Source organism: Geotrypetes seraphini, chromosome 18 (assembly GCF_902459505.1).
Source record: "Geotrypetes seraphini chromosome 18, aGeoSer1.1, whole genome shotgun sequence".
NCBI classification, from domain to species: Eukaryota; Metazoa; Chordata; class Amphibia; order Gymnophiona; family Dermophiidae; genus Geotrypetes; species Geotrypetes seraphini.
In genome coordinates this window covers 21,133,149-21,153,663 of record NC_047101.1, presented here as the reverse complement: position 1 = coordinate 21,153,663, position 20,515 = coordinate 21,133,149, and the positions used below count along the sequence as shown (strand labels likewise).

Sequence of the window (20,515 nt, the reverse complement as noted above, 5' to 3'; positions counted from 1 at the left end):
TTCATTTCAATTTGTCTCTGGTTGATGTGTAGAGTTGCATCCCCACTCGCACTATTTCGGTTGTTTCCTTGTGGGGTTTATTTTCTTGTTTTTGCTCTACATGATTTTTGTATACTCACAAATTTCTTATCTTTGTTCCTGCTGAAAGGAACACTTTATATTTGTAAGTTTCCCCTAACGTTTCCAATCAGCCTTTGTTTTACAAGCTTGCTCAGTCATTGAATCCTGTCTTTGGAGTGCTGCATTGAAAGACATTTGTCTTCTAATCTCGTATTTTAGCAGTCTGCTGGGACACAGAGAAAACTCTGTAATGGATGGCTCTAACCTCTTCCGTTACATAATATATGCATCCTTTGCTCTCATTCTCTGTCTCTTTTATGTTGTTGTGCTCTACTGAAGGTTTCGTTTTATTTATTTATTTATTTAGCCCGTCTTCCCAAAAGAGGCCAGAATGAGTTACAGGAGTACATACACAGCATAGTAAGAACAAATATGAACAAGATGTATTTGGATATCGAGTGAGTTATGGTAAATAGAGAACATCAGAGATACAGTAGGTGATTATACATGCTATAGTACAATTAAACAGGGAGATGCATTGCTTAACTACACATGTTATAGTTGATATAAACATCGGAGAACACTAATCGACTATAGTAGGTATAAACATCCGAGATACTCTAACTATACATGCTTTGGTCAGGAACTTAGCGTTATGGCTTAGTTGATGAGTTTGTCTGAGATCAATTTGGCTTGGACTTTTCATGGGGCTAGATTTGTGAAGAGGAAGGTTTTCGTGGCCTACCTAAAGTTCCATAGGTTGCCCAGTTCGTTAATAGATGGGGGATGGGGTTCCAGAGTTTGGGCATGAAGTGCGAGTAGGCATGTTTGCGGGCTGATTCTGCTTTTAGGGCGCGTTAACACTCATGTACAATTTTCTTTGATGTGCAGATCAACTCAAGAAATAACAATGTTTTGACTCAGTGGCATCAATTGAAAATAAAATATGTTTAACAATTTTTATCATTATCGTTATTATTTAAATATATCTTTAAATATTTGCAGATAACACAATTAGCAACAGAGTGGATAGTTCAGAGGGAGTAGAAAGCATAAGAAGAGCTCTACAGCAATTAGAAGAATGGTCTAAGGATTGATAGTTAAAATTTAATGTGAAGAACTGCAGAGTGATACACTTGGGTTGCAGAAATCCAAAGGAGATGTATTTGTATGCGATTGGAGGAGAGAGACTGATAATCATAGCTCAGGAGAGAGACCTTGAGGCAATTGTGTCCAAGGATCTCAAGGCAGTGAAACAATTTGACAAGGTGAAGGCTGTAGATAGATGTGATTGGGCTGCAGAAGACTTCAATGGCAACTCCAGTAGCTGAAAATTAAGCCAATGCTGGGCAGATTTCTATGGCTGATTGCTGAAAATATTAAGGGCAGCTCAAAGACTAAATATGCATATGTTGTGCAGACTGGATGGACCATACAAGTCTTTATTTGCTGTCATCTACTATGTGATTTCAATGATTCAGGAGGTACGTCTTGAATGTGCTCATAGACAAAGCTATTCAGTGACGTGGAACAAGTCACCAACAAAACTTCGATATCAACCAAATCTGAGTTAATTTAAATAGCTGTTGAAGAGACATTTGTTTATTAAAGACAGATGAACTCTCTATTTTCTTTATTTAACACATAAATAAAATCAAATGTTACCTTAGCAAGGGAGGGTTTCGCCCAGAGCAGTGGCATCCGGCATTGTTGCAACGTGTACCCCCACAGTCCTCCCTGCCATGCCACGTGCCCCCACGCTTCTTCACCACACCTTGCACCCTCCCCTGCCCCCGTTTACCTCTTGAAATGCATGCTAGCACGAACAGCACACTCCACCTGCTGCTCGCGCTAGTCTCGGCACCCTTCTCATGTCACATCCTGGTCCTGCAACCAGGAAGGGTATGTCAGAAGGGAGCCGAGGCCGGCGCGAGCAGCAAGTGAAAGATGCTGCTCACACCGGATAACTTTTAAAGAGGTGGGGGAGGGGGGAGGGGGCAGAGAGGAGGAGAGGTGCCGATACTCCCCTCCCCTGCAAAGATGGCACCCAGGGTGGTCTACACTCCCTTCCCTGCTCCTCCACTGCCTTGTTACTATGTAGAATAGGACTGGGGCATGAGTGGGGCTCCAACTTCTGCATATGAATCACATAATACTTTAAGTTATGCGTATTCTTCCTTATTGCATTTGTGTGACTCTATGCCAATTATAGAGACCACCCCCGGCAAAAGAAAAGATGTGATAGTAGTAAAGGCTGCAACATAAGCAATATCAGCAACTCATTTCTTAATATTGCAACGGAAAGTGAAACGACACAAAAATCCATACGAAAAAGGAGATTATTGATGAAAAATAGCTGGAAAGCGATGACCACAAATGTTCGCAGTCTAAGCAACAAAGTTCATGATCTGCAAGCCCTGATATTAGAGGCAGATCTAGATATTGTTGCTATCACAGAGACATGGTTCAGTGAATCACATGGATGGGATGCAAACATACCGGGATATAATCTTTTTAGGAAGGACAGAGATGGTCATAAAGGAGGAGGAGTAGCTCTCTATGTAAAGATCAATATCCAAGCGACCGAAATGCAAGGGACCTGGGGAGAGGAAGAAGCGATATGGATTGCTCTGAAAAGAGAAGATGGAACTTCTATCTACGTGGGTGTAGTCTACAGACCTCCGACTCAATCGCAGCAAATTGATAAGGATCTGATTGTGGATATCCAAAAGTTTGGAAGGAAAGAGGAGGTTTTGCTGTTGGGAGATTTCAACCTGCCGGATGCGGACTGGAATGTTCCGTCTGCGGAATCGGAAAGAAGTAGGGAGATTGTGGATGCCTTTCAAGAGGCTCTGCTCAGACAAATGGTGACGGAACCCACAAGGGAAAAAGCGATATTGGATCTGGTCCTCACAAATGGAGAGAGTATCTCTAATGTTCGAGTGGGTGCTCACCTGGGTAGTAGCGATCATCAAACGGTTTGGTTTGATATAACGGCTAAAGTGGAGAGCGGCCGCACGATACTTAAAGTCCTAGATTTCAAACGTACGGACTTTAATGCAATGGGAAAGTATCTGAAGAAAGAGCTGTTAGGATGGGAGGACATAAGAGAAGTGGAAAGACAGTGGTCTAAGCTGAAAGGAGCGATAAAAATGGCTACGGACCTTTATGTGAAGAAAATCAATAAAAACAAGAGAAAAAGGAAGCCGATATGGTTCTCCAACCTAGTGGCTGAGAAAATAAAGGCGAAAGAGTTGGCGTTCATGAAATATAAAAAAACCCAAGAAGAGGAGAGCAGAAAGGACTACAGGGTGAAACTGAAAGAAGCCAAGAGAGAGATACGTTTGGCGAAGGCACAGGCGGAAGAACAAATGGCTAAAAATGTAAAAAAGGGAGATAAAAAATTTTTCAGATATATTAGTGAAAGGAGGAAGATAAAAAATGGAATTGCTAGGCTGAAAGATGCTGGGAACAAATATGTGGAGAGTGATGAGGAGAAAGCAAATGTGCTAAACAAATACTTCTGTTCTGTGTTCACAGAAGAAAATCCTGGAGAAGGACCGAGATTGTCTGGCAAAGTTACACGAGAAAATGGAGTAGATTCTGCGCCGTTCATGGAGGAGGGTGTTTATGAGCAACTTGAAAAACTGAAGGTGGACAAAGCGATGGGACCAGACGGGATCCATCCCAGGATACTAAGGGAGCTCAGAGAGGTTCTGGCGAGTCCTATTAAAGACTTGTTCAACAAATCTCTGGAGATGGGAGTGATTCCTGGGGATTGGAGGAGAGCGGATGTGGTCCCTATTCATAAAAGTGGTCACAGGGATGAAGCAGGAAACTACAGGCTGGTGAGCCTCACTTCAGTTGTTGGAAAAATAATGGAAGTGTTGCTGAAAGAAAGGATAGTGTATTTCCTTGAATCTAATGGGTTACAGGATCCGAGGCAACATGGCTTTACAAAAGGTAAATCGTGCCAAACGAACCTGATTGAATTTTTTGATTGGGTGACCAGAGAGCTGGATCGAGGACATATGCTAGATGTAATTTACTTGGATTTCAGCAAAGCCTTTGATACAGTTCCTCATAAGAGGCTGTTGAACAAACTTGAAGGGCTGAAGTTAGGACCCAAAGTGGTGAACTGGGTCAGAAACTGGCTGTCGGACAGACGCCAGAGGGTGGTGGTTAATGGAAGTCGCTCGAAGGAAGGAAAGGTGACTAGTGGAGTCCCTCAGGGTTCGGTGCTGGGGCCAATCCTGTTCAATATGTATGTAAGTGACATTGCTGAAGGGTTAGAAGGAAAAGTGTGCCTTTTTGCAGATGATACCAAGATTTGTAACAGAGTAGACACTGAAGAGGGAGTGGAAAATATGAAAAAGGATCTGCAAAAGTTAGAGGAATGGTCTAATGCCTGGCAACTAAAATTCAATGCAAAGAAAAGCAGAGTAATGCATTTGGGGATTAATAATAGGAAGGAACCGTATATGCTGGGAGGAGAGAAGCTGATATGCACGGATGGGGAGAGGGACCTTGGGATGATAGTGTCCGAAGATCTAAAGGCGAAAAAACAGTGTGACAAGGCAGTGGCTGCTGCCAGAAGGATTCTGGGCTGTATAAAGAGAGGCGTAGTCAGTAGAAGGAAGAAGGTGTTGATGCCCCTGTACAGGTCATTGGTGAGGCCCCACTTGGAGTATTGTGTTCAGTTTTGGAGACCGTATCTGGCGAAAGACGTAAGAAGACTTGAGGCGGTCCAGAGGAGGGCGATGAAAATGATAGGAGGCTTGCGCCAGAAGACGTATGAGGAGAGACTGGAAGCCCTGAATATGTATACCCTAGAGGAAAGGAGAGACAGGGGAGATATGATTCAGACGTTCAAATACTTAAAGGGTATTAACGTAGAACAAAATCTTTTCCAGAGAAAGGAAAATGGTAAAACCAGAGGACATAATTTGAGGTTGAGGGGTGGTAGATTCAGGGGCAATGTTAGGAAATTCTACTTTACGGAGAGGGTGGTGGATGCCTCGAATGCGCTCCCGAGAGAGGTGGTGGAGAGTAAAACTGTGAATGAGTTCAAAGAAGCGTGGGATGAACACAGAAGATTTAGAATCAGAAAATAATATTAAAGATTGAACTAGGCCAGTTACTGGGCAGACTTGTACGGTCTGTGTATGGCCGTTTGGAGGAGGATGGGCAGGGGAGGGCTTCAATGGCTGGGAGGGTGTAGATGGGCTGGAGTAAGTCTTAACAGAGATTTCGGCAGTTGGAACCCAAGCACAGTACCGGGTAAAGCTTTGGATTCTCGCCCAGAAATAGCTAAGAAGAAAAAAAAAATAATAATAATAATAATTTAAATTGAATCAGATTGGGCAGACTGGATGGACCATTCGGGTCTTTATCTGCCGTCATCTACTATGTTACTATGTTACTATGTTACAAGTCTATGACTGGTGAAACTGCAGACCTGGCTGTATGCAGAATTTCAAAACAGGCAGATTTCAGATAGCCACTGGGCAAGCCGACTTAAAATCTCAGAATGCTTTGGGACTATAAACAAGGAAGGCAGGCCCAACCCAGCTTCTTCCTTATAGTCAAGAAATCTTACGGTCACTCCAGTCCTGAAGCTGGATCATCCTAAGCTGTACATTCAAGTCTACAAAGTCTGTAAAGATAAAAGCCCTGCATGGGATGAAGGAAGAAAAAAAAAAAAAAATCCCTGAAACATATAAACAGCAGCGAGCACTGCAGTAACAGTACCTGAACAAGCTGCTACCATTGATTTTTGCTCTCTCGCTCTCTTTTTATAAAGATCGGGAATGGTTGCAGTCAGGGGAAATCAATGTAATTGGTCTAATAAACAGAAAGTACACACTTGCACACACAACAAACCAAAACAAGAGATTATTATTATTAATTTTGCTTATTCAACCAACAGTGATGTGAAGCATCTGGGTCCGATCTTATCTGGAATCAGTTTCATGCACAAAGCCTAAGATCTTTGCCTAAAGAAAACATCTCGTGGCTGGCTGCACTTTGTTCGGCTGTCTCAAGCCGGGAACATTTGACAAACGTGTCTCAAGGACTCTATCAGTGAAATTCAACTGAATGAGTGTGGATAGCATCTATCAATGTTCAAAGATTGTACAGCATTTACATAAACAGAATAGACAATATCTACACAAAATAATACAGCTATAGATCAATAAAATAAACTATAAACCTATGAAAACACACACTGACTAGAGCTACCATTTTAAACCCAACATGGCTATTTAAGAACATAAGACTAGCCTTACTGGGTCATACCAATGGTCCATCAAGCCCTGTAGCCAATCCAGGCCAAAACCCAAGGAGTAGCAACATTCCATACAGAATCTCAAAGAATAGGAAGATCCCGGAATTCCAGAGAGTAACAAGATTCTAGAATCCCAAATAGTAGCAACATTCTATGCTACCGATTCAGGGCAAGCAGTGGCTTCCCCCATGTCTTAATAATAGGCTATGGACTTTTCCTCCAGGAATTTGTCCAAACCTTTCTTAAAACCTGCATCACACCTGCATCAAGGGTATAAGTAAAATATTAATTAATTTTTGTTTATATATTTGATTCATTGTCCACTCTATCTTAAAATTCTTGATGGATTACAACTGAAACATACACAATATAAATTAATAATGGGAATATAATATAAAGTAAAAGGTATCAATCCGATAAACATAAGATAATAGTCAACACATGAAAACCAATCAGTCCTACAAAAATTCTACCAGAAGCTCAAAAAATATTTTAGAGGTCCACTCACCCACACTGTAAAGAAGTGCCCATATATACCTAGTCTGACTCCTTGAGCACAAACTCCAATATCTATGAGATCCTAAGATTTTTCTATTCTTACGATATCCTTTATTTTAGCATCTAACTCATATTTCAATGTCATCTACTATGAGATTCCAGTGATTCAGAAGGTATGTCTTGAATGTGCTCATAGACAAAGCTATTCAGTGGCAGTCTTTGTTAATGTTTGCATGTTATCGATTGCTTTGTAACATTTTGCATATTGTTTATTTTGTATTTTATTATGTATGTAATGTTGTGATCCACCTTGTATAAAGGCAGAATAGAAATAATAAACTATAAACTATACCTTGACTTATTCTTTATATACCGGTAGTTATTTTAGACTTGAGGCATATGGCCTCAACATTGTAGTCAAGGAGAGCAGACTTGGTCATGTGGGTTTTTAAATTGTGGTTATGGTCAATTTGTATGTGGCTTGTTCTTGTTACAGAGATACTCTTTTTTGTTCTTTGCTTTGCCGTTCATACATAGGGTTGAGGATACGGCCTTTGATCTCACAGATTAGGTCCTCAGCTTTGTGGAGGATTACTTGAATGAATTATTTAAGGCTCCGTATCTCTTTTCCAATGACACAGTTGAGAGTGTGACAAATGGCTTAAATTGGTACAGTAAGTGAGAGCCAAATTAGGATGGATCTTCACTATGCTACATTCATTGAGTACAGCAGAGCCCAGAGAATACCCTGAGCATTAGAAATCCTCAAGGAACCGTAAATGTTAACCAATAATAAGGAATTCATTAGAGACTGGAAACTATCCTTAATAACTGTTCTTTACATCAGGAGAAGCCTTCTTATCTTGCCTTTCTCAAAGCCACTAAGATTATATTGTGTCTTCAATATTATTAATAGAGTGTGCAGGAGGAATTTATTGTTGTATTATTTTATGCACATGTTTGGAAGTGTGGATTATAAAGGAGTAGTAGACCCTGATCAATTTTCAGAGGGTTGTATTCGTGAGGAGCTAGCTAAAATAAAGGTAAACAAAGCAATGAGGCCAGATGGTGTACATCCTAGGTTGCTGAAGGAACTTAGGGAAGTTCTGGTAGCTCCGCTGACTGACCTTCTCATTGAGTCTCTAGAGTCAGGAGTGGTACAGGAGGACTGGCGAAGAGCAGATATGGTCTCTCTTCACAAAAGTGGAAGTAAGGAAGAAGTAAGGAATTACAGACCGTTAAGTATGACTTCTATGGTAAGCAAATTAATGGAAACACTTTTAAAACAGAAAATGGTCAAGTTTCTGGAATCCTGTGGATTACAGGACCGGAGGCAACATGGGTTCACTAGAGGTAGGTCTTGTCAGACAAATCTGATCAATTTCTTTGACTGGGTGAACAGAGAATTGGATAGAGGGAGGGAGGGATTTTAGCAAAGCTTTTGACAGTGTTCCACACAGACATCTAATAAATTGAGTGCCCTCAGGATAGGTCCCAAAGTGACGGGCTGGATCAAGAACTGGTTGAGTGGAAGGCGACAGAGGATAGTGATCAATGGAGATCGATCTGAGGAAAGGGATGTTACCAGTGGTGTGCCTCAAGGTTCTGTTCTTGGGCCTGTTCTTTTTAACATTTTTATAAATGATATTGGTGAAGGGTTGTAGGGTAAGATTTGCCTCTTTGCAGATGATATGAAAATCTGCAATAGAGTAGACATGCCGGATGGTGTGAATAACATGAAGAAAGACCTGGCGAAGCTTGAAGAATGGTCTGAAATTTGGCAGCTAAAATTTAATGCTAAGAAATGCAAGGTCATGCATTTGGGCTGCAAAAACCTGAGGGAACGGTACAGTTTAGGGGTGAAGAATTTACGTTATGTACACGACAGAAGAGCAGGATTTGGGTGTGATTGTATGTGATAATCTTAAGGTGACCAAACAGGTTGAAAAGGTGACGGTGAAAGCTAGAAGGATGCTAGGTTGCATAGGGAGAGGTATGGCTAGTAGGAAAAAAGAGGTATTGATGCTTCTGTATAAGACTCTGGTGAGACCTCATTTAGAAGATTGTGTACAATTCTGGAGGCCGCACCTTCAAAAAGATATAAATAGGATGGAGTCAGTCCAGAGGAAGGCTACTAAAATGGTATGTGGTCTCCATCATAAGGCGTATGGGGACAGACTTAAAGATCTCATTCTGTATACTTTGGAGGAAATGTGGGAGAGGGGAGATATGATAGAGATGTTTAAATACCTACGTAATGTAAATACACATAAGTCGAGTCTCTTTAATTTGAAAGGAAACTCTGCAATGAGAGGGCATAGGATGAAGGAAATACTTTTTTACAGAAAAAGTGGTAGATGCATGGAATAGTCTCCCAGAAGAGGTGGTGGAGACAGAGACTGTGTCTGAATTCAAAAGGGCCTGGGATAGGCACGTGTGATCTCTCAGAGAGAGAGATAATGGTTACTGCGGATGGGCAGACTAGATGGGCCATTTGGCCTTCATCTGCCATCATGTTTCTATAAACTATTGTGAAACTCTTGTAATCTGCAGTATATCAAGTTAATAAATCCAATCCAAACCAATCTAACAATTTTGTTAATTGATTAGCTAAAAAAAAAGACAGTTAATACGAGGGATTTTCAAAAAGTTTCCGCACTTTTATTTTTTTAAACACTATCTCAAAAGCAAATTACATCACTTTTCGACATAATCATTTTTCCCAGCATCCTACTAACTTCTTAATGCCATCAGGAAAATCTTCTGCCCCAACTATTTCCCGCAAAAATATGAAAGTGAGGAAACGTTTTGAAGAACCCTTGTATAAAGGAAGATATTGGCAAGCTAACTTTGGGGGTCCGTTTATTAAAGTGCGCTAACTGATTTAGTGCCCACTAAATGCTAAGATGCCCATAAAATATATTGGATGTCTTAGCATTTAGCGAGCGCTAAATTGGTTAGCACACCTTAATAAACGGACCCCTTTATCCTTCGAAAACAGATAAAATTATATGGTTTTACTTAAAGACTTTGATAAGAAAATGAAAATGTTTAAGAAAGAGAGGATAAAAGTTAACTTCAAAAAACGTAAAAGAGATGAGGACTATGAGAAGGGTTTTGCATACTTTTAGACGAAACCTAGAAAAAATAATTCCCTTCAAGATATCATCCAAGAAAGGAATTTGAAAGCACTCCTTTTAAATCTAAGGGCTTCTAAGGGCAGTTTTAGTGCTCACTAGACCTTAACACCAGAGTAGCTTGGGTTTAGCGCACGCTAAAATCCTGCGTGCGCTCAAAACGCTATCGCAGCTTAGTAAAAGGAGCCCTAAGTGATGGCAGTGAGGACATCCAGGGTGGAGAAAGTAGTTGGAAGAGATCTAGACATACTTCTGACGCACGATCTTTCTGTTTTCCTCTCTTTTACCTTCACCTGGCTTTTGCTCCCTCTAAGCAGAGCAGGAGTCCTCCTGCTACAATTCTGCCAGTGGGGGGGTGCTGTTTTACTATCACATTTTCAATAGTGAGGGACAGGCAAGCTCTGCAGGATTCCAGGGAACCTGCCTAGCAAATGAAAACACAATATTGAAGCAGCACCCTCTATTGGCAACAATGCAGTTGGAGGACTTGCACTCAGCGTAGAAGGAACAGTGCCAGGTAAAGCATACCGTATATATCAGGGGTCTCAAAGTCCCTCCTTGAAGGCCGCAATCCAGTCGGGTTTTCAGGATTTCCCCAATGACTATGCATGAGATCTATGTGCATGCACTGCTTTCAATGCATAGTCATTGGGGAAATCCTGAAAACCCAACTGGATTGCGGCCCTCAAGGAGGGACTTTGAGACCCCTGCTCTAAGCTGAGTGGGAGTCCTCTACTTATAGTCCTGCTGGTGTGTTGGGGGGGGGGGGTATTTCCCTATCACATTTTCAATAGTGAGGAGCAGATAGTCCTAGTGACTGAAAGTACCATACTGAAACACTGCCCTCTAGTGGCTGCAATGCAGTTGGAGGACTCCTGCTTAGCTTAAAGGGAACATTTACGCAGCAGTACCCAGCTAGATACCTCAGTAACAAAGGACAGCTTCTTGCTAAATTAATCAGCTAGTTATCCAAGAATCCACCACTGAGCATTGGCAGTGCCCAGATAAATCTTGGCTCTGCCCCAAATGTACCCTTGGACCTCCCTAGCATTAACCAGATAGGACCATGCTAGTCTGCTTGAATATTTAGCAGCACTCTCTCGGTATATGTGCTGTAGTGGATTTCACATCAAAATCAAACACACTCCATAGATAGTATTAGTGCATCAAAGCAAAAATTACCTAGCGAAAGAAAAAGTCTCAGAGCGATGGCGGTGTGAACCCACCCTTATATCATCAGCAAAAAAGAACCCTTTCGCATAAAAGTTAAACTAGCCTTGAGGTAAACAGAAAAGTTTAACAATTAGACACATGCTGTTTTAAATATAGATAGCAGTGATAAGGGCCGACGATCGTTTCGTGGCAGAATCACCACTGCTTCAGGGCCACACACTGGAATTAGCTAGCCTGAAAAAAGCAAATGAATGCAGAGTGACTAAAATGAAACCTCTAATAAGCTTACCTCATAGCAGGCTAGGAAATAGTACTCGCTAGGAAATAGTCTCTGTCTCAGCTGTTTGCCGCGAACAAGGAGAGCTTGAGCACATGACTAAAAAAAAGGGCAAGAACCAATCGGGAGCTACGCACCATCAAAACTTTTATGCAAAAGTTGTTGTTTTTTTTTACCAATGATATAAAAGTGGATGAGTGTGGGTTCACACCGCCATCGGTCTGAGGCTTTTTCTTTCGCTAGATAATTTTTGCTTTGATCCACTAATACTATCTATGGATGTGGATTATTTCCCCTCCATTCCCTGCTACTGTATTTGATTACTTGTACTTTAGTGGATTTCAATACTTCCCCATACCATAATGCTGTGAACGCTGGATAGAGGTTGGCACTAAATATCTTGGCCTAATTTAAAGGAATGCTGACTGCTTTGCCTCTGTAAATTTAAGCCCTTTCCTTTTCCAGTCCCGAGTCGTTCCAGTGATACGAGTGAGGGCACATCTTTCTTCTTACTTGTAAGCACGCATTTAGGCTACTTTGAATAAAGCGAGCATGCAGCTTCGCTCCAGCCCTTTTCACGAGACGTGAAATCCCCTCTGTGAACGAGAAGACTGCAATCTGCTGCTCACAGATTGACGGAGGACATCGCAAGGTCATTGGGCGCAAGGAGGGAATAGCCGTCTCTTTTCCTTACCATGGTTGTTTCAGCAATCGAGCCGAAGCTGTTAATAAAGATGTTGCAGCTGACGTTCACCGGCGGACCTGCGCGACACATGAAAAATAAACCAATCAGCAGTAATAAGCAATTGATATGATTAATGGAACATGACTGCCTTGGATAATAATAGAGGCATAATAATTTAATTTATCTTGTACTAATAACTTCATACTGTATGGTGAGACTTTAAAATAAAAAGAGAGATAGGGAACAGTGAAGGAAAGTAACAGTGTAGCTGGGTTTTTTTCAAATTGATCTCCATTTAACCTTGAATTTGTGTTCAGTTACCTTTAATGTGTGTGTACTACTCATTGTTACAAAAAAACCCCACTTCTTTCTTGCTTTTTTATAGCTTACTTTTCTCTACTGCAGTGGGTGTTGCTCGTTGTCTAAAAAAAAAAAATCCTACATTTCCTGACATTCTTGCTATTGTCTTCTCTACTGTTGTGGGTGAGATACTTCTGCCTTTGAATAAACAAAAGACTAGCGATTATCTTTAGTCCAAACTCTGTACTCAGGTCCTGTACACTTATAACTCTGGGGCAGCATTTATACAGGGTAAAAATAATAGGATTTTTTGATTGAGAAAAAAAATAGCTTAAGATTTACGAATATTTCTGGTTCTTAGAAATGGGTTGGGATGTCTCTTTTTGGGTCTGCTTTACCTATCAAAAAAGGAGTTTAGGGATTAAAGTGGTACATATAGGGGCCCTTTCATTTAGCGGCAGAAAGTACTAACACATGCTTGCCCGGGCTTAAAAATAGTGCTAGTGGCACATGCTCAGGAGCCGTGCCCTAACAGCGAGCTTGGTGTGCACTTCCCATGCGCTTAAACAAACATTTTATATTTTTGTATGGGGTGTGTGTTTTGGGGTGGAGGGTAGGTGTGACCTCTACTCATCGGTGAGCACGTGGGCATTGGCACACACTGAGTAGCGTAGGAGCCAGTGTCGTAGTAAGGGGGATGTAGGGGGTGGTGTCTGTCCTGGGTTTGGTCTTCCTCAGGGCGCTGGCACCTGTCCTGCTCTCTGCCCCCTTCCCACTCCTCCCCCCTGCCACTCCCTTTCCCAACTTCAGCGTGAGCAGCCACGAACTTGCCGCGCGCGTCCACTTCGGTGCTTTCTCTGATGTCACTTTCGGGACCCACGCCTAGGAAGTGATGTCAGAGAGATCGCGCCGAAGATAAAAAGATACGGGGAAGGGTTGTGCATGCGCATGGCAGGGGGGGGGCATGGAAGAGGGCGGGCGAGGGGCACCATCGCCCCAGGCGTTGCTCACCCCGGCTACGCCACTGGCAGGAGCCCTTAACATTGACTAAATAGGTGGTGTTGAGGGCTCATGCGCTAATGGCCATCCACAAAGGGTTCCTTTTACAAAGCGGTAGCCATTCTTGCTTGGCCCATAGGAATCAAATGGGCTGGGTTGCATTTGCCGCGGGGGAAACTGCTACCACAGCTTTGTAAAAGAGGCCCTAAATTTGTTATTTCCATGTGGCCATTAATAAGAAAAAGACAATATTGTCCATTTTAGATCCATGCTATAAAGTGCCCTCAGCGTGTGGGAAACCCACGTGTTCAAAACAGCGCAGGCCACTTTGTAGTTCAGCTTAGTAAAATGACCGCATAGTCTGTAGGCCTTGAGCACATTTTTACTCCTAGAATCGCTCCCACCCTACTCTTCAGACATTCACCCCAGGCTTATTATTCTCTATAAGCAACCCAATAAAGATGAATGATAATCCTCAATAAATGTACACTCTGGTAATCCTGCTCATTGGTGTTCCTTATCGTAGTGCACCTGTTTATACTCATAACAACCAATCAGCATGATTTTCATTTATGCAATATTTGTTGTGCCTTGATCCTACGGCTGACCATCTGGAGGCTTAGAGCTTGTCCCATCTGCCTCTAACTCTCAACTATAAAATTCAAATATGAATTGACTGCAGTTTCAAAGAGCTTGCAGGACATGCCTCCGGGTGACTTTGCCCTTTTCTAAACCTGAGCTGTTCTGTGAGGGAGTTTTTTTTTGCCAGTAAAAGTATCAAAAGCAGTTTTGATTTGAACCTTTTGGTTCTATACTGCTACATTAGTCTGAGGCTTTTTCTCTCTCTTTTTGGGTGCATGCTGGGTTTGAAGAGGGGGTACCTCAGTGCCACGATCACATAACATTTTGAATCATTATAAGGGCTATATAATTCCCAATCAATTTACCACTACCCCTGCCACAGAGGATTAAGAAACCCAATAATAAACCGGTCACATCAGGCACAGGTCATAATCTACCTTAGTGACATAGAGGGATTCTCCGTCCCAGTTGTTGCTCCTAAGAGCCAACTTTTCAAAATGATTGGGGGTATTAAAAACAAATTGCCCCTCATCGAACTTGGTTAAAGAGTTTGCTCAATATTGCTCACATACCCACAGCACCGGCTCCTATGGGAGCACTGGACCATTATGATGCCCAGAAAATAAGAACTGAAGTAGAACCAGAGCTCTAGAAAGTAACTCAAACCAAAAGACATTTCCAAAGCACTGAAAAACCAGTTCAAAGCAGGCCCCTAGGTATTTTTCTGTCCCTTGGCAGCTCACAATTTAAACAAAAAATAATAAAAGCTGAAATGGGATTTGAACCTGGGTCCCCTGGTGCTGTCACAAAGACATCCATGTCCCTTGTCCCCCCTCCCCCACCATTCATAATTTAGTCCTTTCAGTTTGTAAAATAGATGTTCATGGTGATCATCTCTAGCCCTTGGATGTCCATATGTCAGCAGATACTGTCCTAAAATACCTGAGAAATGGTTGTCTCTATGTGACATACAGACTTGTACATCCATATTTTGAGTTAGGCATTTTTTCTACGAGGGGGTGCTGAAAGGTTCTCAGGCCAACCAAGAAGAGAATGATGTGGATATGATTCAATCAATGATCTGAAACAATGTCAAATCATAGAATTTTGTTTCTGCATATTGGCACTTAACAAAATAAGATAACACTCTTTTCAGCTCCAGTGGCAAAATAACGCTCAGAATTTAGGAAGTTGGTTGGTTGGGCTGAGAACTTTTCAGCACCTCCTCATATGTAATAAAAGTGAGCCAAGTATAGGGCAATCAATCCACTGTGACATCACTGAAGAGGTTGGCTCTTATTGGTGGAATGAGGCATTATGACATCACAATCTCAGCTTTATTTACCAGAGACTGAAAGTCATCACACTACAAGGGGGTGCTGAAAGGTTCTCAGCCCAACAAAGAAGAGACCGACGTGGTTATGGTTCAATCAATGGTCTGAAACAGTGTCAAAAAACAGAATTTTGTTTCTACAAATTGGAACTTAACGAAATAAGATAACGCTCAGAATTTAAGAAGTTGGATGGTTGGGCTAAGAACTTTTCAACTCCTGCTCATATATAAGTCATTGCTAAGTGGATTATGAGCCCACTGTTTAACTTTCAAAATCCTACACGTTATCCTCCCTCCCTTTATCCCTCTTTCTTGGAATTCCTCAAACCCTAATACCACCAGATCCTCCCACAAATTAAAACTATCCTTCCCCTCGCTAAAAGGCATTTCCCACACAGGAAAGCTAGGGACCTCCCTCCACTTCAAAATCACTGAGCTCTGGAACAACCTTACCTCCCCTCTTCGGAACTTGAGCTCTCTCCAAGTTTTCCGCAAACATCTGAAAACCTGGCTTTTCTCAAAAAATGTAAGTCTCCCTCCAATTTAGAAATCAAGGAAACTCTTTATCTTGACATCCCAAGTCCTCTAAATTTTCTTCACACTTCTACCTCTAACCCTCTGTTGTAGTTCCTTCCTATTTCTCCTACTGTAAACCGCGTCGAGCTCTACGAACATGGAGATGATGCGGTATACAAACCTAAGGATTAGATTAGATTAGATTAGAGAAAGGACTTGCTTATAATAAATGTAAACCACGTTGATTGTATCCCTTTAGGAACAGTACTAGGAAGGTCCCTGTCTTGAGTTTCCTTATTGTAACAGTGCTAGCATGTGTTTCTGAAGGACATTGTAGGAATAATGAATTACTGCTGTTTCTTTTCAGTTTAGTTTGGGTAAGTATCTAGAAAGAATGGGGGGGGTGAATAGGACCTCCTTTATAATAGGCTGTGGGACCACAGCAGGAGACAGGAGGGTCAAAAGAGAAAAGCAAAGCAAGCAGCATTACTGCTTTAAAGCACTGATCTTAAGCTTATATACGGAGTATACAGTATATGAGGGAGTTGCCTGGGGGCAATCTTCTCATCTATACCGTGTGATTAAACAAAAACAATATACAGGAGATAAGGAATGAGCTGAACAGCAGAATAACTGCCGTGGCAGACAAGATTTTAATGTAATAAAATGTGACGAGTCCTGAGTAATAATTTAAGCAGTGAAACCCAGAGCTTTACTGGGCTTTAGTCTTAAAATCTGTCATTACTTGTTATCTGGAAGATCAAGAGGATCAGGGAAATCTGAAATTTGTTTTCACACGAAGATGATTTTGCAGGTTGCTTATCTATAAATCTTGTTAAACAAATCAGGTGGCATCTCCACGATCAGGCGCAGTCAAGATGGTTTGAAAAATGTCGCATCCTTTTAATTTTGCTGGGGTTTCTACTTCTCAAGACCCCTGCCTCCCTCTTCAGATCCTCTCTTGAGATTCACTGCTTCCCTTTTACTCTTCTGAAATACAGTGATATTTTGGATTTTCCGGATCTTCTATGGAAATCACATAAGATATCTCTTGTACATCAGAATTTATGGTATCACTTCTCCAGTGGCGAGCAGTGAGGGCTTTCAGGGGATTCAGTGAATCCCCAGCTCTACAGCCCTGCTTTAAAATTTTTTTTTTGTTTAACTTTATGCTTGAAGCTGTCTGATTTATTGAGTAGGCAGCCTGCTCAACCAGTCAAACTGTATCAAGCAACAAGTAAACAAACAAAAAAGTAGGGCTTTTGGGCTGGGGAGTTGCCGTACAATGAGAGGTTAGAGAAACTGGGCCTCTTCTCCCTTGAAAAGAGGAGACTGAGAGGGGACATAATCGAAACATTCAAGGTACTGAAGGGGATAGACTTAGTAGATAAGGACAGGTTGTTCACCCTCTCCAAGGTAGGAAGAACGAGAGGGCACTCTCTAAAGTTTAAAGGGGATAGATTCCGTACAAACGTAAGGAAGTTCTCTTCACCCAGAGAGTGGTAGAAAACTGGAATGCTCTTCCGAAGTCTGTCATAGGGGGAAACACCCTCCAGGGATTCAAGACAAAGTAGATAAAGACAGGTTGTTCATCCTCTCCAAGGTAAGGAGAACGAGAGGGCACTCTCTAAAGTTAAAAGGGGATCGATTCCGTACAAACGAAAGGAAGTTTTTCTTCACCCAGAGAGTGGTGGAAAACTGGAACGCTCTTCCGGAGTTTGTTATAGAGGAAAACACCCTCCAAGGATTCAAGACAAAGTTAGACAAGTTACTGCTGAACAGGGCTGGTCTCAGATAGGGCGCTGGTCTTTGACCTAAGGGCCGCCGCGGGAGCGGACTGTTGGGCACGATGGACCACTGGTCTGACCCAGCAGTAGCAATTCTTATGTTCTTAAACCGCCCCCCACTCCAAAAGCTCTGACAGTAATGATCTGATTTTGATTGGTTGAGCAGCATATGTCTGTTGCTTGTTCAACCAATAAAATTCAAAGCAGTGCCCTTTAAGCGGTGCCTTTAAGGGGTGGGATGAATCCCCCGAGGGCCCTGACTGCAAAACACTGTGCTTCTCATATTATGTAAGTTTATGGTGTTGTTCCAGAAATCAATATCTGCATGCAGCATCTTGTTCTTAGGACAAACCAAAGTGTAGATGTGACATAGGTCCAAAATGGCAAAGACTTTACTGACTGACCCGATACGACTGTATTTTGGCACAATGCCTGCATCGGGGGTCATAAGTCGGATGGTAAAAGTCATAAGTCTGAAAAGGTCTTTGCAAAATAGTCAACAAAGGTGACTTTGTTTATTTTTAAACACTCAGGGGTCCTTTTACTAAGGCGCTAGTGCATCTTAGCGCGAGCTAATTTTTAGGATATAATGGATGCGTTAGCATTTAGCGCACGCTAAGATGCAATAGCGCGCCTTAGTAATAGGACGCCTAAATCGCTCACTTTTACATGAGTGTTATACACAGACCTTTTCGGACTGATGCCCCCTGTTGCAGGCATAGTGCCGAAACACAGTCACGTCGGGTCAGACAATAAAGCCTTTGCCATTTGGACCTGTGATCACATCTGCTTCCTTTGTCATCTCAAGTTTCAAGTTTATTATGGTATTTGATATAATCGCAGTATCCAAATCCAATGCGATTTACAAAATTAAAAGTAGGTAAAATAAAAAATAAAATTTTTTTTCAACAAACGGGGGATAAAAGACAATTATGACATAAAAACACTAAAGAAAATGAGGGAAGAAAGAAAAAAAATGGATTAAATACAATATAAAAATAAATGAAAGGGTGGGTAAGGAAACAGAAGGTTAGGGGAGGGTACCATCTCCGCTTTGGTTTGCCCGTGGAGGCATTAGTGGAGGTTCTTTTGTTTTTCATTTGTTGTTGTACCTTGTTCTCGATCAGATTCATACTTTTCCTATTCAATTAATCAATTTGGGAAAAAAGTGTAAAGCAGAGAGCTGTGACTACTGAAAGAGGAAGCAATACATCCAAGAAAAAGGCAAGATGATATTGTTGGGCTTCTTGATATCACACAGTAAGTAATGATAGAACCAGCTTGTCCACACTGCAAGGGCATCTCCTGGCTGCCAGTCATCTTGCATAACTGCTTGAAGGCAATTTCCAAAGCCCTAAACAACAGTGGCATAAAAGTTATGAGGCTTCCAAGAAGGCTAGGGACACCATGCTGACATTCAATTTTATTTTGTTCACACTCAAAATTCAATGATCATGGGGAGGCTGATGTTTTTAGTCTCGGACAAAGCCTCACTAACCGTGGCGGCTCTTCGGATCGTTGCAATAGGCTGTATTAAGACAAAGAAAGGATACTGGCTAACCTTCATCTTCCGAGAATCAAAGCTGAAGATGATAAAGCCTAAAATAGCATATCAGTGGAGACATTGATGTAAGTGATTTGGGGAATGCTTGGGACAGCTAAGGAAAAGCATTAAGAGATCGGGTAAAAGAAAGGGGGAAGGAAGAGTTGGTATTGAGTTGCATATGGGAATTCGTACACGCATCTACCCCATAAAAGAATCATTCTCAACTGGTTAGACTAGATGATCCATATTTGTTGTATCTGATGTCATATATGGTGCGACCTCACCTGGAGTATTGCGTTCAATCCTGGTCTCCTTATCTCAAGAAAGATATAGCGGCACTAGAAAAGGTTCAAAAAAAGAGTGACCAAGATGATAAAGGAGATGAAACTCCTCTTGTATGAGGAAAAACTAAAAAGGTTAGGGCTCTTCAGCATGGAAAAGAGACAGCCGAGGGGAGATATGATTGAAGTCTACAAAATCCTGAGTGGAGTAGAACGGGTACAAGTGGATCGATTTTTCACTCTGTCAAAAATTACAAAGACTAGGGGACACTCGATGAAGGTACAGGGAAATACTTTTAAAACCAATAGGAGGACATATTTTTTCACTCAGAGGATAATTAAGCTCTGCAACGCATTGCCAGAGGTTGTGGTAAAAGTGGGTTGCGTACCTGGTTTTAAGAAAGGTTTGGACAAATTCCTGGAGGAAAAGTCCATAGCCTGTTATTAAGACATGGGAGAAGCCTCTGCTTGCCCTGGATCGGTAGCATGGAATGTTGCTACTCCATGGGTTTTGGCCAGGTACTAGTGACCTGGATTCGCCACTGTGAGAACGGGCTACTGGGCTTGATGGACCATTAGTCTGACCCAGTAAAGCTATTCTTATGTTCTCTTAGATTTCTCAGCAATTTAATGTGTCCCTTTTTCTCTGAATTAAGAGACTAATTTAGGTGCATAGTGCTGAAAACCAGTATGAGGTTCTTTTAATTCTTCACCCTAAATCTGCCCTTATTGCCACCAATGGTTTTGGCTCCAAAGTTTAGGAGTTTAGTGAAATTTTGAGAATAAATTTAGAAAGTTAACCCTGGTACATTTTCAAAGAGGTCAATTTAGGGGCATAATTCAAAGTTAGAAGCCTAAGGGTGCTACTACATTAGCGCATGCTAACAATTAGCACATTCTAAATGCTAAAGATGCCCATTATATTCTTAAGGGCATCTTTAGCGTTTAGCGTGCACTAATGCAATTAGCACACACTAACACAGCAGGGCTATTTGATGAATTCCCCCTTAAATCCTTTGAAAATTGACCCTCTAAGATCAAACTGTTAAGGT

General features: G+C 41.7%; 1 protein-coding gene across 1 annotated transcript in view; it reads right to left on the bottom strand.

Annotated features, from left to right (window-relative positions):
- Positions 1–20,515, bottom strand: part of GLRA1 (glycine receptor alpha 1) — a 186,854-nt gene that overhangs the window by 63,586 nt on the left and 102,753 nt on the right. Inside the window, 1 exon segment of the mRNA XM_033927678.1 lies at positions 12,129–12,196. Coding sequence (XP_033783569.1) covers positions 12,129–12,196 — 68 coding nt within the window.